The 18,773-nt window shown below is 48.3% G+C and overlaps 1 protein-coding gene across 6 annotated transcripts in view; it reads left to right on the forward strand.

Annotated features, from left to right (window-relative positions):
* HNRNPUL1 (heterogeneous nuclear ribonucleoprotein U like 1) overlaps positions 1 to 18,773 on the forward strand; it is a 37,496-nt gene that overhangs the window by 11,535 nt on the left and 7,188 nt on the right. For all 6 annotated transcript variants that reach the window (XM_013047613.2, XM_045076841.1, XM_013047612.2 and 3 more), the window contains exons 6-10: positions 1,695 to 1,794; positions 3,498 to 3,610; positions 8,554 to 8,820; positions 9,975 to 10,097; positions 10,203 to 10,331. In XM_013047613.2, the coding sequence (XP_012903067.1) occupies positions 1,695 to 1,794; positions 3,498 to 3,610; positions 8,554 to 8,820; positions 9,975 to 10,097; positions 10,203 to 10,331 (732 nt within the window). The remainder of the gene's footprint in view (positions 1 to 1,694; positions 1,795 to 3,497; positions 3,611 to 8,553; positions 8,821 to 9,974; positions 10,098 to 10,202; positions 10,332 to 18,773) is intronic.

Raw genomic sequence — 18,773 nt, forward strand, 5'->3', positions numbered from 1 at the left:
TAGAGAACCATGCCATTGCCAAGCACCATATCGGGAGAGCAAGCCAGCCATACATTGCCTCATCAAGCTGATTTTTTCCTTGGTGGGATATTTTTTTTTTTCCCTCAGTGGGATTTGACCCAGGTATTATACAGCCAACCTCACTAGGGATAACATGTTTGTTAGAACTGGGAAAAGGAGTTGTTTGGAAGAAAAATGAGCTAGAAAGAATGGAAGTGGACCGTGCCAGTTAAAGTGAGGCCAGAAGGAGAGCTGGACAAAGAGCGTCCTGCCACCAGGACGTCCTGCCACCAGGTAGAGGCCATCCTCTACCATCGTCTCCCCACAATTCATGTCAGGTTATGTTTAGGGAAACAACACATTCTCATGTTCAACGAAAATTCAGACAGCACAAAAGAGCGTAGGCTTAAAAAAAGAAGTTAGACTCAAACCCTCATAGTCCCTATTCTCTCCAGAAATAACACATGTTAACAGTTTCTTGCATGTCCCTTATAAATCCAAACATGTTTTTTTTCCCTTAAACTTGTTTATGACCGTTAGTATTTGCAGAACCGTTAGTATTTGCAGAACAACTAGATACAGTGCCAGGCTCTTTACATGGACATCTCCATTTATCCCTGCCATACATCATGAAATAGGCACTGGACTCCCCATTTCTTAGAGGGGCGAGCTGACCGAGGGTTATCATATTTGATTAAGTCTGTTGTGATTCACGCATCGTTTTGTGTGCCTGTCAGAGAGAAATACTCGGTTAAACTTCCATAGTGCTTTCTTACCACATCATTTGTAATATTTACCCTGATTGGGACACAGAAAATGTAGAAAATGTGCATCCAGAAGTCCACAGAATAAGTTAACTTTAGAGAAGCCTCCAACTAATATAGCTGTGTATGGTTGTTAGGCAGTCTAAGCTGTAAGGTAAGTCAGAAGGTGCGGTTCATTCTCTCTGCTCCCTGTACTTAGTACTGTGTCTCGATTGACAAGTCCTGTCCCTGCGCCACAGCCGTGCTTCACTGTCCTGCTGCTTCATCTTTTCCGTGGTGCAGACGTGCCATAACATGGCATGCCTTGTTTATTTTTGTTTTTGGCAGCGCCTTACTGATGGGTGGGTGGGGAGAGCTGTTTTTAATACAAACACTGTCACACTGAATATCCTTGTGCGTGTGTCGTGTGGTCACATGTGTACCTATGGGTGCATCTGTAGAGTAAACTAGAAGTTAAATTGCTGGGTTACAGAGCACAACTTTTGCAGTTTTGACAGAGGTTGCTAAATTGCTCTCCAAAGACATGGTGCTAGTTTATCCTTTTACACAAAATATGAGAGTCTCCATTTCCCCTGCAGCATGTTAAAAGTGTCCTGGGATTGAGCCTCGAGTTGGGCTCCTCACTTAATGGGGAGTCTGCTTCTCCCTCTCCCTCTGCCTGCTGCTCCCCCTGCTTGTGTTCTCTGTCTTTCTCTATCAAATAATTAAATACTTATTTTTAAAAAAACCTATATTTTAAAGTGCCTGTCTCTGTGGCCATGTACTTTCCTGAGCCCTTCCACAGGCCCTTCCGAGCGGCCTCAACATCTTTTCCCCACCAGCAAGAGCCACTGCTGATTTTTTAATGCCTTCGTGCTGTCCTCTTGTATTGCCTTATAATCCACGAGCCTCCAAGCATCAGTTCTGAGCCCTCTTATTCTTTGTCCCCAGATCAATGAGGAAATCTCCGTGAAGCACCTTCCTTCTACAGAGCCCGACCCACACGTTGTCCGAATCGGCTGGTCCCTGGACTCCTGCAGCACGCAGCTGGGTAAGGGGAGGGCAGCCTAGCAGTCTGGGTACTAGAACAGGTGCCTCTGTCCCTGGATTCTCAAGCTTCCTAAGCTTCTCTTTCCAGCATGGGACTCGGAGCACAGCTAGCCCAGGGTGGTGCACCTGTCTGTCTTCAGGTGTACAAGACTATACGGACCACAGTCAGCTGGAAGGACTGCAGTCTTCTTAACTTTTCTATGAAAAATTGCTTCTTCATCTTTTAGGGAAGGGTCCACAGTTCTCTTTAGAAGTTGACCCCCTTCTTTAAAAAATCAGTTGTCTTCTGTCCTCAAACCATGCTGAAAATAAGTTCTTCAAGCCCTGTACATTTGTGTCTGGGGTTTTCTGTCCAGACCCAGAGTAGAAGGGGAAGCCAGGAGCAGGGGGCTGGTTGGCAGAGAGAGGCAGGGGCTGCCAACTGAGGGGTTTTGAATGAAGTTCAGCAGGCCTGAAGTGACACCTCGGTCCAAATGACCGATTTCGATGACCCATGCTGAGACCTTTTGCTTTGGTCATATAAAATTCTGATTATGAAAATAATGTGTACTCTTTGTAACAGTTCATGCCATTTGGAGAGGAGGGAATGAAAATCCTCCCAAACCTGTGAGATAAGCGGCGTTAACATTTTTATCTACAGTCTTCTGGACAGTTCTTTTGTTCTTTGTATATCTCAGACTGTGTCACACTATGTGTACTATCTTGTAGCTTGGTTTCTTTTTCCTACTTGATAGATGCTGAGCATATTTTTGTAAGTAGAGCTGTTTGACCACTGCATAATTTTCCATTTTATAGTAGTGTCACTTACTTGTAAATGTTTTGTGGATCATGTAAGTTGATTGCAACTTTTGCAGTTTAACTCTTAAGCTATCCTTGTGTGTAATGATCTGACTGTTCACTTAAGACTGACTGATCCTTAAAAGTAGAAATGCTAAGTCAGGAGTGTGCAGTTTCATTGGGGTACATATTCACACTTTTTAATTCAGGTGCCCATGTCTTCTCGAGTCCTCCCTGTCTCAGTTTTTGGATGTAAGTGGTGGGTAGTTGATACCGGTAAAGGTTCAAAGCCCAGAGCAGTGAGATGTAGCTAGTGTGTAGAAGCACTGAGTCTGGAATTCATGCCTGTTAGAGCCTGCCTTTCTGGTCAAGGCTCTCCATACACCCCTGGTGTCACACAGGGCCCTCGGGATCTCACTCCTCCTCCCATTGCTTCAGTCCCCAGTTCTGTGGGGTGCCTTCCCACAGAAATCCGGCGCCTTCCCTAGCGTGTAAACCTCACGGTCTCCAGAAGCAGAACCCAGGCCCTTGCCTGATTTCTGCCCAGAACCCACTGGCACCAAAAATGATGTCATTGGTAGACTCGGCTAAATGTTGAGTGTCATGAGGAAGGTTGTGCCCTTGCATGCATCCCGCCTTTGTCCTAGTTCCTCTCCCTTCCTCCCTCTCTTTCCAGGTTCTCCTTCTGTTTGTGCAGTGGTTCAGGTCAGCTCCCATTCCCAACTTCACACCTAAACCTCCCAAGCCTCCTGAGGGGCTTCCTTTCAGCAGGACCTTCCTCACTTTCCCACCCACCCATCCACCCAAAAGCATCTAATTAGTAAAATGAGTAAAGAAGCTAATTTTTTCTTCAAAAGTTTGTGGCAGCCATAAAGGCTGTTGGGACCATGGCAGGTTTAACCGGCTTTTGCCTGTTTCTTCCATCAGGTGAAGAGCCTTTCTCCTATGGCTATGGAGGCACTGGGAAGAAGTCCACCAATAGCCGGTTTGAGAACTACGGAGACAAGTTTGCAGAGAATGACGTGATTGGCTGCTTTGCAGTGAGTGCCAGCAGCCTGTGGGAGTTGGCGGAACCAGACGTTTGTCCTATCAGCTGGACCTGCAGGCTTCTTTCTCAGAAAACCTCTGTCCGTTATCTGCCCTGTGTCCAGCAGCTTTTGTCACAGCTCTTTGTCTCTTTATCAGATGGAAATGTTGGCTCTCATTTTGGGCAAGATTCTGCCATTCTACCCTTTTTGGTCTTTTGTGCGAAGTTATCACATGGCACCTTGGAAAGGTTTGGGATTGTCAGGTGTGTGCAGCCTTTCTCCAGTCTTAGATACCAGAGGGATATTTTCTAAACACACCCAGGAATTTCTTTCCTCCTTGCTTGGAATAGCCTTTCTGCTCTCTTTAAGACAATGCTGTTGGCTCTCGCCCCACTGTGGCACTTCTCTTCCCAAAACATCTCCCTTCCTTCACATCACACTTCTTGAGCGAGCCAGGCTTCCTACAGTGCAGTGTCTTCTAGAAGGGCAGGGGTGGATGCTGAGCAGAACAAGATAAAGGATGGCTGTCTGTGGTGCAACTTCAGTCCCTGAGAACAATGACTGATACTTGACACAATGGCTGTGGCTCTGGGGCCAGACTCCCTGGACCCAGCTCCTGTTTGTCCACTCACAGCACTGGGCAGCCCCCCTCCCGCACCCCCCACCCCTGTATTTCAGCATGTTCTCTATGAGAGTCTGCTGAGTTGGGTGTTGGGCCATTAAGCCAGTTCATAAGAACACTTCTAACAATGCCTGGAGCAGAGTAAGTGCTCAGTAAATACTACTTAACGCTGTTACGGTTAGGAGCTCTAGATGTTGTCAGGTGTGCCTTGAGACCTCAGGTGAGGTGGCTACCCGGGTGCTTCCTCTTGGTCTTGTTCTCCTCCCCCACCCTTGTTTGTACCCATGGACTCTTTTTTTCCCTTTCACTCTCACAGGAAGATGATTTCAAACTCAAAATCCTTAAGAAACCTCAGTCTTGCCCAGATTCTAACATTCACCAATTTGCTTTTATCATTTCTCAAACATAGAGGTGTCTGTATCTGATTGGTATCTGGTCCACTGGAGAGTAGGGTGCCTACGTCATGTTTTTGGTTTTTAGTCCTTTAGCCTGCATTTTGTAAGAATAAAACTGCAGTCTTAACCACAGCACAGTTATCGAATTTAACATTGATATAATACTATTATCTCCTCCACAGTCACATTTAAATTTTGTCAGTTGTCCCAGCAGTATCCTTTAGAGCAATTTTGTTATGGTCCAGGGTTATGGATTGCATTCTCTTGTCAGGGCTCTTTTTAAGATTTTATTTATTTTTTAACAGACAGAGATCACAAAGAGGCAGAGAGACAGGCAGAGAGAGGAGGAAGCAGGCTTCCTGCTGAGCAGAGAGCTTGATACGGGGCTTGATCGCAGGATCCTGGGATCATGACCTGAGCCGAAGGCAGAGGCTTTAACCCACTGAGCCACCCAGGCGCCCTCTTGTCAGGGCTCTTTAGTGTGAAATAAGTTTCCCAGCCTTCTCTGGTTTTTCCTGACCTTCTTATCTTTTTAATAAGAAACATGTTTTCTTGGGGCGCCTGGGTGGCTCAGTGGGTTAAAGCCTCTGCCTTCAGCTCAGGTCATGATCCCAGGGTCCTGGGATCGAGTCCCGCATCGGGCTCTCTGCTCAGCAGGGAGCCTGCTTCCTCTCTCTCTGCCTGCCTCTCTGCCAAATAAATAAAATCTTAAAAAATAAAATGTTTTCTTAATCAAAAATTCATCACATTTATGCTCTACGAACTGCTCTAAACTTTATATTTTAATTTCCCATTTAACAGTTAATCTTGGCTGTCTTTTCTTCTTCACACAAATAATGTAGATTTAGCTCAGTTAAAAACATTTCTGAATAGTTAAGGAATTCATCTGGTTTCCAAAGATATCAAGAGAGATAATATCAGAAGATGCGCAGTGCAAAGTCTCCTGTAGGCCTTCCCCCTCCACTCGTGGTCACATATGCTCCCAGCACACAGGAATCCCCGGTCCTCGGGATTTCTTCATCCAAATACAAGAAAGATGATGATCATCTCCCTTTTACAAAAGAGGTAGCAACAGCACCCGTGTTGTTTCATGTTGGTTTTTGTTTAATTATTTATCTTAGAGATTTTTGCTGTCATTACCTAGAGTTTTGGTTCTTGCACATAGTCTGCAGTTGTGTGCACCTGCCGTGTTCATATGTTCAGTTCTCTGTTAGTGGACATTTGCTTAGTGTGTCCCCTTTTCATCTGGTGGCTGCCTCGTACTCTGATGCAGGCATCAGTTTACCTGGCATTTAGCCGATCTCCTGTCGATGGCTCAGGAAGCGGTCTGCTGGGGTAGTCGATGCTGCAGTGATGGCTTGTCCTGTCCCCATGTACCTCAGTATCTTGGGGTTATTTTTGTGTTTCCACACTTGGATCTCCTGGGTCTCCCACTTCCCCAGTGGAGCACAGTTGGCAGTGCTGGGCTAAGTGATTGGCACCACATCCATCTCTGCATTCTTGTGAGAATCTACATGTAGTGTTTTTTCCTGAAAGTGCAATTTCTAGGTCTGAGGTGGGGGTTTTTTTTGTTTGTTTGTTTTGGTTTTTTAAGATTTTATTTATTTATTTGACAGAGACAAAGCAAGAGAGGGAACACAGGCAGGGGGAGTGGGAGAAGGAAAGTGGGGCTTCCCGCAGAGCGGGGAGCCTGATGTGGGACTTGATCTCAGGACCCTGGGATCATGACCTGAATTGAAGGCAGCCGCTTAACGACTGAGCCACCCAGACACCATCAGAGGTGCATTTTAAAGTTTCCGTTGCTGCCACCAAGACCGCGCTCCAGAGAGGCTGTGGCACCTTAACACATCCTCAGTGTATGGCAGCATCCCCTGGATTCTATCCCATTGGAGCATGAGGCTCTGTGAGCGTGTGCTAGGGCATAACTACAGGCCTTGACTCCTGCTGCAACTAGATCATTCAGCCAGGAACCCCATTCCTTCTGTTTTTAAGATCCCATTCACAGTTTCCTTTTTTCAAAGGGTGCCATAACTTTTTAGAAGGCTTGGGGTGATGGATTGGAGGAGATGTGAAGACTAGGAGCCCGAGGGAAGCCAGGGGGAGCCCGTTTGTGTTAGATCCCAAGTTCTCAACATTCACAGAAGAGGATACAATGGCTGTCAGGCAGCGAGAACCATAGAACCCATTTCAGTAGACCATAAGGAATATTGTGCTTGGAGCCTTACAGAAGACTGATGATAACACCGGGCATGATGAATTTGGGATTCGAGACCCTGGACCGGCACCAGGGTGCTTTAGCAGGACTGACAGGACCACCTTTGCCTCTTGGACAGATGACCCCATGGGTGGTGGATTTGTCAGTTGAGGGTGCTGGTTTCTGTACAATATAGTAAGCTCCCCGAGTGAGGCCGTTGGTCGTAAGGAAGACTGACCCCCGGGATGCTCATCTCCATGTGAGAGAGTAAAGGTGACCTCGGCCACTCTTGTTCAAATGAGCAGGGATTGGGCAGGAGTCCCTTTGCCAGATGTTTGGGTATCTGCCCTGCATGATCTTGACCTCTGCGGGCATTTAGAGATGAACAGATAACGACCATATTGAGCTTTGTCCTGTGAGTGCTGAGGACACTGGTGAGGAAGCTACTTAGAGAAAGGGATTCTCGTCACTTCTTAAAGGACAGGTTCCAAGGTGTTCTCCCCACTCCAGAGGAAAAGAATACCAGGTTTTGTACTTTTATCAGGAACCTCACCTTGTGCTTTGCTTCAGGCTGCCATCTGATCCCACATTTTGAGTCTCCCTTAAATGTAAACCTTTGCTTTGCACCCAGAATGATCTGAAGTGGCTTTGACCAAGCCCTTCCCCTGTTTGAAACAAGTCAGGGGCTCTGCTCTGCCATCAGCATGGAGTCCAAACTCCCCAGGTGACAGAGAGCCCCTCACAACACAGGACAGGGACCATGTCTCCCCACGGTGCTTGGCATCTCGGACTCATCATTCCCATTAACCCACTTAGTCCGGTTTGCAGCATAGTCTTGTCATGGCCCCCCTTGTGTGATAAGGAAACTGTAGATGAACTTCAAGGTCACACGGTTAGTAAATAGCAGAGTTGAAGCAGTCTGCCTTCCCAGACGGTCTTAACCACTGAGCTCCAGCTGGTCCATAGGAATGGGGTTTGAATAGGGTTTGAATGGACAAGCACGCCTGGCTCTCCCGCCGCACCTGAAGTTCCTTCTTCCTCATCTTGTGTGCTTCAGCCAGACTGACCCTTTGTTCTCTCCCCATCGGATTTGTACACAAACAACACTGCTCTGTAGGACTCTCTCCTCCCCCCGAAGACCTGGCTTGTTTCCATGTATTGTTCAGGACTTGGCTTGCAGGTCCCCTCCTCAGAGAATCTTGCTCCTGGGTAGGTACTCTTACTAAATTAGGATAGTGTCCTTGTCTGATGCCTCACCAGGCCCCGTGCTCCAACAGGCCTGGATCACTGACAGATCTATGCCCCAGCAAGAGCAGGAGCTGCTGAACACGTGTTAAACGAATGAAAGCATTTGTAGAGCTGGGCTTCACTCGAGAAGCCCTGCTGTGGCTTTCCTTCCATCTGTTCTCTTTGCAGACTACTCTTGCTAGGCTTGAGGACAGACAGAATCGCCTTTTCTGTCAACATTTGTCTTAGGCACAAGACTTGGAGCTTCCTAAAATGACACGTGTCACATCCCCCAGCTTTGGGATTTGGGGACAAGAAGGGCTTTGGCCACACCTTCTCAGCTGTTCCCTGGTGCCTTCTCCTGTATCTGCTGGCGGGTGGTATGGGGGGACACTTAAATGTGGGAAGGCGGCTGTATTTCCACTCCCCATATCTGCTTCCTCCTAGCTTTGCTCTTCCTAGTGTTATGTCTGAAGCTAAGCATTGGCAGTTATCTTCCTTTGGCTCTTTCTCCTAGGACTTTGAATGTGGAAATGATGTGGAACTCTCTTTCACCAAGAATGGGAAGTGGATGGGCATTGCCTTCCGGATCCAGAAGGAAGCCTTGGGCGGTCAGGCCCTCTACCCTCATGTCCTGGTGAAGAATTGTGCGGTGGAGTTCAACTTCGGGCAGCGGGCAGAGCCCTACTGTTCCGTCCTCCCAGGCTTTACCTTTATCCAGCACCTTCCCCTGAGTGAGCGGACCCGGGGCACCGTTGGACCAAAGAGCAAGGCAGAGTGTGAGGTGAGTGGGCCTGGAAGACCGCAATGGAGGCTACCTCTCCAGAGCCACATTGGTGCCAAGGCAGAGGGGAGACACTGCAGCCAGGTGGTGAGAGCATAACTCAGGAAGGGAGTGACCTTGGGGTTGGGTGGGGGACTACTTCCTCTAGGCTTCCCAGGGCTGGGAGAGAGAGGAGAGGGAAGCCATGGTGTGACTTGCACGGAGGAGGGAGAGGCTGAGGTGAGAGACCTAAGTCTTGGAAAGGTTCCCAAAGAAAGTGTTATGTGGCTTCTTCCACATGGCTCCTTCAGGGAGGGCAAGACCATCTGATGAATAAAAATGACAAGAGATCTTGGGGGTGATTTGGCTGCAGAAGCTCTACCAGGGAGCTTTGCTCTCAAAATGATGGTTTTTCAGATACAAAAGTGATTTTTATGCTTATTCCTAAAAAACTGAACACGAAAGTTAATTTCTCATAATTCCACTATCTGCAAGTAAGTTCACCAGTAAAGTTTTTGAGCTTAGGCTGTCTATCTTTTTTGCTGTGCTGGGTGCCTGTTTTGTACACACAAACTTATAATTTGAGATGATAAAGTATAAGCATTTTGATATCTGCCCTTTTCATTCAACATTATTTTGTGAGCTTTAGCCAACTACATGAAACCCTATTTTTAAACCCATTTTTAATGGCCTGACAAACGAACTGCTCCCCTCTTGGTGTAGGTATTTAGGTTGTATCTAGTGTTTGCCAGATTCTGAATGTACTAAAATATCGTGTTTGTCCTCATGCGTATAGTCTGCCCCCTTCTCGGCCTCCAGGAGGGTTGTACCACTTCTCCTGGCCGCTATGTGCACCATTCTCAGTGCGTGACCCTGTCCGGGGTTTTCCCTGTCAGAAGCCACTTAATCCTGCCTGAACCAAAGTGTAAATATTCACAAGAACAGCACTTGATTTTGTGCTCACCCCATGCAAGGCCATCTGTTAAGACTCTGACAGCCCTCATGTCTTTGAATCTCAACAACAGCACTGTGTAGACGCAGTTACTGCTGCTGTTTTCTGGAGGCAGCCATGAGGTTGGGTTACCCTTGAGGTTACCAGTGAGTGAGGGTGGTGCCAGGCCTCCATGCCACCTACTGCTACTACTTCAGTGTCCCTCTTTGTCCCATTCTTATAGATTTTGATGATGGTGGGCCTGCCTGCTGCCGGTAAGACCACGTGGGCCATCAAACATGCAGCTTCCAACCCCTCCAAGAAGTACAACATTCTGGGTACCAATGCCATCATGGATAAAATGCGGGTAAGGATGGCCCCTGGTCACTACATATATACCCCTTCCCACCCCCCGTTCCAGTGCTGCCCTGCAGCCAGGACCACCCACCCCTTCACCACCCTCTGCCCACAGGTGATGGGCCTACGCCGGCAGCGAAACTATGCCGGCCGCTGGGATGTCCTCATCCAGCAGGCCACCCAGTGCCTCAACCGCCTCATCCAGATCGCCGCCCGCAAGAAACGCAACTATATCCTAGATCAGGTACTTGCTGGTGACTGTCCTGCCCCAGGAAAGGAAAGGGGCCTGTTGGGTGCCTGGTACTTTTATTTTTTTCCCCAGAATACTTGGACTGCAGTGCTGATCATCATGTATGGTCCCAGACTCTTGGCATAGTTCTTTGAGTCCAGTCGGTGGGTGGGGTCTGGGGCATGATCCAGATGTAACTCAGGCTCTCAGCAGCCCAAAAGAAGATCATGAGGTGATAGCTATTTAGTGAGATGGGAGGGACATGGATTTCTGAGCTGGACAAACCTGGGCTTGAGTCCGAGCTCTGCCACTTCCTAGCTGCATGCCTGTGGGCAGGTGACCTCATCCTCCAAATCTTGGTCTCCTGGTGTGTAAGAGGGAGATCGTAATGGTGCCCTCATAGCACACGGTCTGGTGTATCGTAGCTGGAGATTGTTAATTACTCTACGAAACAGGTACGTCCCAGCTTCTTTTAGCATGTTCTTATGACTGTCCACTACGTACCTAGTCACATATTGTGTGCCAGTTAAGAGGAAGGCTGTTAGCATCAGGTGATCTGGGAACCTATGAAATTAACCAGAATTTTATATGCAGGCACAGATACGTCCTTTAAAAAAAAACAAAAACCAAGCCACTGGACAGTTTTGAGTTAGGATAGGAAGATCATCTGTCGTTTTCAGTATTCTCAAAAGGATGAATGAGCCAAACATGGTTAAGGATGGATTCCTGTCTCAGAGTAACAAGTTCCTCATGTTTACCGCCTGTGAGACATCATTCTGGACATTGTCCCGAAGGCTTTCTCATGTAGCTGACCCCATAATGGTGGATCTGTGAATAAGTCTCTGCTGCCCTTAGCCTTGCCCTTGGGCTCTCTTAAAAATCTGAGTGCAGATGTGTGAGCTGTGGCACCCCTCTCCTGGAAGCCTTACCAGCATGTCTTCCATGTGCATAGCCCACGGATCCCTTGAGTTCAGAGTTCCGTGAGGGCAGAGCTGGTGGTGGTGGCAGGCTTGTCAGAAAAGTGGTTGGAAACCAGGGAACCAAGTTGGCTTCGCATAGGAGTGAGCATTTTATACAAAACAATTGAGGGATGCCTGGGTGGCTCAGTTGGTTAGGCGGCTGCCTTTGGCTCAGGTCATGATCCCAGCGTCCCACATCAGGCTCCTTGCTCAACAGAGAGCTTGCTTCTCCCTCTGCCTCTGCTGCCACTCTGCCTGCCTGTGCTCGCTCGCTCGCTCTCTCTCTGGCAAATAAATAAATAAAATCTTTTAAAAAAAAAAACAACAATTGAGTAGGAGCTCCCAGACTGGTGGACAGTGGAGGTTGGGGAAGAGTGGTGTGCTCAGAGAGCACAGGATCTCTGTGCCCTTCTGTATATGTTGCCCGAAGCTGCTTTTCCATGTGGCTGTTCTGGAGTTATATCCTTTTCATAATAAACCAGTAAGCTGCTGTTTATAGTGGAACAAATGAGGCCTCATAGTCAACATTTAAAAGAGTGCATAAGATGGCACTAGTTCTTTTTTTTTTTTTTTTAAGATTTTATTTATTTATTTGCAGAGACAGCGAGAGAGGGAACACAAATGGGGAGTGGGAAAGGGAGAAGAAGGCCTCCCACCAAGCAGGGAACCTGACACGGGACTTGATCCCAGGACTATGGGATCATGACCCAAGCCGAAGGCAGACGCCTAACAACTGAGCCACCCAGGCACTCCTAGTTCTTTCCTTTCTTAATGATTTTTTTTTTTTTTTTTTAGTTTTTTTTTTAGTTTTTTTTTTATTTCTTACAGAGAGAGGAGGCACACGAGTTGGGGGAGGGGTAGAGGGAGGAAGAGAGAGAGAAGCCGACTCCCCTCTGGGTGCCGAGCACAATGCAATGTGGGGATTGATCTCATGACTCTGAGATCATGAACTGAACTGATGTCAAGTCAAACGCTAAACGAACGAAGCCACCCAGGTGCCCTAAGAAGAAATTAGTCCTTAAAGACAAAAAGAAAAAAAGCTATTTGCTGTTATAGTTTTATAATGGACAAATTAAAGGATCTTGCCAAGCAGTTAAGTGTTGAGAGTGGAAATGTGTGGCCTGTTGATGAAACAGCATGCTACGAAAACTAAATATTGGCCGAGGCTGTGCCATGCTTTTGGTGTCCTTACGTAATGGCAGAGATGTGAGATGGGCTGGTGGACCTGAAAAGGTGTATTTTCATCCAGTGAGCAATGCTGCAGTCATAGGATTGAGCCCTGAAGACTCGAATTTGTAAAGAATACAGGACATGATCTCATAATACTAAACTTTGATAAGATAACTCACTGAGGGGCGCCTGGGTGGCTCAGTGGATTAAAGCCTCTGCCTTCAGCTCGGGTCATGATCTCGGGGTCCTGGGATCGAGGCCCCCATCGGGCTCTCTGCTCAGCGGGGAACCTGCTTTCCCCTCTCTCTGCCTGCTTGTGATCGCTTTTTGTCAAATAAATAAACTAACTCTTAAAAAAAAAGATAACTCACTGAACTAATTAAAAAGAAAAAAAAAAACCCACAGTTGAGAACAAGATAGTCTAAGAGCCACCCAGAGTTATTGCCACAGCACAGCCCCATTCATGATGCATACAGCCAACCTCCCCCTTTAAAAAACTTTTTAAAATTTTTCTTTCTTCCTTCCTTTTTTTTTTTTTTTTTTTTTAAGATTTTATTCTTGGGCACCTGGGTGGCTCAGTCAATTAAGCATCTGCCTTCAGCTTATGTCATGATCCTAGGGTTCTGGGATCAAGTTCCACATCAGGTTCTGCTCAGGTGGGAGCCTGCTTCTTTCTACCTCTCCCACTGTGCCTCCTACTTATATGTGTGTGCATGTGTGCTTTCTCTCTCTCCAATAAATAAAATCTTAAAAAAAAAAAATAAAGATTATATTATTAATCTTTGTATCCAATGTGGGGTCAGACTTCTAACCCCATGATTGAGAATCGTGTGGTCTACCAACTGAGCCAGCCAGGCATCCCAAAGACTTTATCTTTTAAATAAGCTTCACTTTGCCCCATTCTTCTTGTCAGGGCATTTTGAAATTAGAGTCCGACTTGGTCTCAATGGGACTCTGGGTCCTGAAAAGTAGAGAGCAGTAGTGTTTTCGTACCCTGAGGTTTCCTTGCTTAGATACCAAGATACTGTAGATACTTAGACACTTAGATAACTTAAATACTTAGATACCTAGATATCTGCCTTCTCTGCCCCCAGTTTGCTGGTTAAATGATCTGTAAAACCCATTTCAAATATGTGGCCCAGTGAAGAAGGATTATAGTCCTAGGGATAAATGGTCTTGACATCTGTGTTCAGCATCTCTGAGTGGGCTATCCCTAGAAGTCAGGCCCCCAACCTGTGAGCCAGGCACAGAACAGCTGAGCTCTGTGAAGACTCACTTGTGGCCTTCTCAGCTTGTGCTGGCTTATTCAGGGACAGGGTCCAGGGCTGTACTAGGTATACCTGTGTTCTTTAGGGCTGCTGGTCTCCTAGTAGAGGGACCTGCTTGTCAGGCCCAGTGACCCAAGCCAACAGGGAGGCAAATAACTTAAACTCTGAAGGAGGGTGTGGGGAGGGTTCTCACATTAACCACAGATTGGAGGATTGACTTGGAGCCTGAAGCTATAGGTTATTCAGGCCCAGGACAAGGTCTAAGGCCAGTGGTTTGACCTCTTTTGTGTTAAGCCCCAAAAGTGGGTTCCAGAAAAGCCTGGAAGTAGGATATAAGATTCAGAGCAGACCCCTGACTAGATGCGGGCACTTTCCACTCCACCAGCTTTAACAGTGATAAGGGGTAAGTTGATGCATAGCTGTCTCCTGAGCTAGATAGAACTCCCAAAGCAGAAACAGTGCGTCAGGCAAAGATCCTGCAGTCCCAGGGTCTCAGCTCAGGTCTCTGCTCCCTTTTTCCTTTGATTTTTCCTGAGTGGTCAGACTTCCCTGCATTTGGCTCTCCTGTGTAGGTTGGCCTCAGAAATGCTCATCTTTGAGTGGGAAGGAAAAAGAGGCTATATGAGCCAGGATTCTGCCTTCATCCAGGATCCTGGCTTCTCTCCCAGAATGTGTTTCATTAAGCACACACTCTTAGGTGTGTAGGGACCTGGACTACATTTAGTGATGACTTGAGTCCTCTTGAGATCATGGGGGTGTTACAGCTGTGGGACATCTGAGGAAGGCAAGGAGCAAAGTGGACCAGAGGGGAAGCTGAGGCCTCATTTGGGAAAGGAACCTATTTGAAGTTTGCAGTTGCTTTATTGGTAGAACAGGCCTCTGCTGACTTCCCAGAAAGTCACAGCCAAGAATGGTGGGGGCCATGGTGGAAAATTAGGAAAACTTTCTGGAGGTGGGGTGCCTGGCCAGAACATGGACAATGATAAAAGGAATTGAGACTTTGTCCTGAGGGCGGTGGTGAACCATGGTCATGTTTTCATCAGGGAGGAAAAGGGCTCACTTCGCCTGGCTGGTGAAAGGTTGAAGAGAAAGGGGAACAGAGGTTGCATCACTTCAAGTGCTCTTTGGGATTCTTGCTTATCTGTGGAAAGCCTCTGGAATGAGGTGCTGCCTGGCCTGCCCCTGGCCTACAACAGGCTTCGAGACAGGACAGGAGCAGGATCTGTCCTGGAGGCCTTGAGAAGGCCTCTGCAGGGCCCTCTGTGAGGCCCCCAAACCACCCTCAGAGTCGGGACTGCAGGCTAGGAGTTCCCCTTCGGGCTCTAACAACCCAGAGCAGGCCAGGCAGTAATGATAAGCAGGGCTGGATGTGACAGTGTTGCCAACCGCGCCTCAGTCTGCAGAACGTGTGGTGATTGTCCTGCTTTGGGTACCTGTTGACGAGTGCCCTGCCTTTGCATGAGACAGAAACCTAGAGCCAAGAGTAGAGGCACAGAGTAAACCGCCTCTTGTTGGCAGGCGGTGGAGGGGGAGGGGTTTCTCTTCTCCACCTTCCCCACCCCCAGAGCCTCGGCCTGTCCCGCTGTTAACACTCCAGCTAGTTCTCTTGCCGCATGTGTGGTTCCTTCCACTGGGTTTACCTCGCTCCTCGTCCAGAGTGTGCTCTTTTGTCATTGGCTTTAAATGTGCTCCTCTGGGGTCCAGCCAGGTTTCTCTCCCCACCAGCTTGACCCTGATGAGCTCTGGGCAGGGGACAGTGGGACTCTCAGAGAACTCAGGCTGGGAGCAGCCTACTGTTTTACTCCCTCAGTCCCACGGACCATCACACACCAGAACTACCCACATAGCTTCTTGGAGAAACCTAACTCCTGTCCTTTGGTGCACATTGCTAGGGATTGGGGATAGCCAGGAAGCCAAGGAACACAGACAACCCCAGACCTTCTTAGAGTCAGCATCTTCAAGCAGGGTGGGACTGGGAGAAGCAGGAGCAGGGCAGAGGGATCCCACACAGCTGGAAAAGCTGACCTAGCTGTTGTGCTGGTCTCCTAGCAACAGCTGCCAGCAGCCCCCAGTGACCAGAGCAATGCTGGGCCGACCTAAGGGCTCTGACCTCACTGTGTTTGCTGTAGCAACAACCTCGAGCAGTGAACTCCCTTTTCTCCAGGAAGCCAAGTATTTGCATTTCTGCTGGCCTGGTTCACTCTTCTTCCTTTCCCCCAGCCCAGGAATAAGGGGAGGGAAAGGCAGTCTTAAAAACACTAGCCAAGTGTGTTCTCAGCACCTCCATTCCAGAGTGTCTGAAGAGCCATCCCTCAGAGTCTAGCCACTTCCCAGGACAGAGGCTGCCTATTACTGGAGCCCAGGCTGCTCCGCCCCGTCTCCCACCACCCCATGAAGCTGCAGGGACTAGCATTCTTGAAAGCATTGCTTCTGTCTGCCCCCTCCTCTGTACCTTGACAGGGCAGGTCTGCCCCTTGGAAAGCCTCTAGGAGGTGTTTATCCCTGTCCTTGGGGTTCAAGGCAGTGAAAAGAAAAGAGGATCACTTCTTCCAGGCGAGAACCATGGAATAGGTTGTCCACAGACTGGTTTAGGGCCACAGTCACTCTGGCTTTTGTGCCAGGAGAAAACCTCATTATTTAGCGAGAAGAGGCCAAATTCTATCTTGCTATGATCAGATGCCACCTTCTGCTTTGCTTTCAGGAATGAGTCCAGGAAGAGCAGTGGGGAGAGGGACTTTTCCTCCGTAACCTGATGTGCCTCTTAACCATTTGTAGTCCAAGGCCTCTCTATTGGGCCAGTCCTCACGGCATGGATGTGTGCTTGCAGCACACACGGTCCTCCTTCCTGTCCCTGGAGGATGGGACATTTTCCTCGGGGAACAGGGAAGGAACATCCCCACCTGGTGTGTGTCAGAACCAGAGGTCTGATTGGTTTAGAGAACAGCTACACCCACCACCCAGATCTTCCAGCAGATGTACACCAGGGTCCCTGGCCTCTGGCTGACCCACAGCCCAGCTTCCTGTTCCGTGTTTTGGGAGAGGATCTCTTGTGTCTTGTCTTTTCTTCGAATTTAACTTTCCTTTATCCTTTCCATTGGGAAGTCTCTCCTGGGACAGTGTCAGTCCTGTTGGCCCTATTTTCAGATCCACCCTGTGCGTGTTGACTTGGAACTTTCCCTGCCTCCTCCTTGCCACATGCCAGACATTTTCACATCTGCAAATCCTCACCAGAGCCAAAAAGTGGGTGATCTGATCCTTGTCTTTCAGATGAAGAAATTTGAGGCGTGGGCTAATTAGGTGACTTGTCTGCAGTCTCACAAGTAGTTGAAGGCACCGCTGGGATTTCAGCCCCAAGCTTCCTCCCCAGAGCCCGTATTTGCTCTACCCTGTCTCATTGTCCCTGCTTTCTTCTTCCTTTTTTTGAAGATTTTATTTATTTATTTATTGTGTGAGCAGGAGGAGAGAGAGACTCTTAGAGGGACTCCAGGCTGAGCTCTGAGCCTGACTTGGGGCTAAATCTTAAAACCCTAAGATCACGACCTCAGCCAAAACCAAGAGTCAGATGCTCAACCAACAGAACTACCCAGGCACCCCCGTCCCCTTCTGATGGGAACTCGCTATGGCTTGGTCTTCCCCAGGTGTGGATTTCTTCATATCTACTTTACAGTGAGGCTAACCACGGCACACGTCCCTCCCCGGTAACGGCCATAACAACAGTGGCTCCCAGTTGTTGACTGCTGGCTGTGAGCCAGGCCCTGGGCTAACCAAGGGCCTTTACACACATGAACTCCTGCTGTCTTAATGGTGAGCATCTGACATTCATACTGTTCTCCCTTTTAAGGGCTTGAGACTCATTAAATGCACAGTACGTTGATTTTACGGACAAGTAGGCTGAGTGGCACTGTTCACCCAGGACCACATGGGTGGGACCTGAGCAAGTCAGATTAGAGCTGGATGTGCCAAACCACCCCTAAACACACACACACTGCCTTCAAGCTGGAGTGTGCCAGGCAACCCCTACACACACACACGCATTGCCTGTGTCAGGGTGGCTCCTGTGCTGGAGGCCATCTAAGAACCCCTGCTCAAGGACTTTTCACGCGGGGACTGTTGCTCTGCATCCTTTTCCTCTCCTTCCTCACAGCCCTGGCAGGGAGGCTCTTCATCTCTGTTTGCCAAGTGAAGCAACTATAAGGACTGGCCAGAGTGATTTATCGGCCACACTAGGACTTGACCTGGGGCTTTGCATCCTGCCAAGCCGTTGCTTCAACATGTGGTATATTCTCATGTGCACGCCCCTTTACAGGCTGTTCCCCGCTGTGGCTTCTCCCTCAGTCCATCAGAGCCTCTCAGAGTTGTTCAAAGGCACATATTCCTCTTCACTCCAGTTGTGTTGAGTGTCTAAGTTTAAATAGGTCAGATACCCATAGAGGTGGCTGGGTCCTACCTCCAGAGACAGGTTTGGGAATTCCGAGTGGCATTAGGGCTGCTCTCTTTATCAGTAGCATCCAGGTGGTTTGGGTGTATAGGCTGATTCTGGGGTCCTGCGGGTCCAGGCCCCAGTTCCAGAGGGCCCGGCATATAGGAGGTACTCCGTAAATGGAAGCTGTTGTTAACTGCTGCTCTTGGTCCTGTGTGTTCTAGAGCGCCACTTTGTGCTGCCACCAGCCCAGCACACACCTGCGCATCACCAAGAGGAAGGGAAACATTAGCAGCAAAACTTAACTTACAAAATGCATGGGCTCTTGCCTTACCCAGCTCCTGGTTAAAAGTCTGTGGTGAGGCTGATGCTTTAGAGAAGGACTGAGTGAATAAAGGAACCACAGTGTTGACGACAAGAGTCCATACAAATGTCAGAAAGGGCCAGTTAGTTATGGCAACCATTCTGTAAATATGTAGCCATTAAAAGAGAACACTGGCAACGTTAATTAGAGAAACATTAAGTGAAAAAGCCTTCACGGGGTGCCTGGGTGGCTCAGTGGGTTAAAGCCTCTGCCTTTGACTTGGGTCATGATCCCGGGCTCCTGGGATCGAGGCCCGCATTGGGCTCTCTGCTTAGC

Source organism: Mustela putorius, unplaced genomic scaffold (assembly GCF_011764305.1).
Source record: "Mustela putorius furo isolate JIRA1106 unplaced genomic scaffold, ASM1176430v1.1 tig00000196_pilon_pilon_pilon, whole genome shotgun sequence".
In the NCBI taxonomy this organism is placed as follows: Eukaryota; Metazoa; Chordata; class Mammalia; order Carnivora; family Mustelidae; genus Mustela; species Mustela putorius.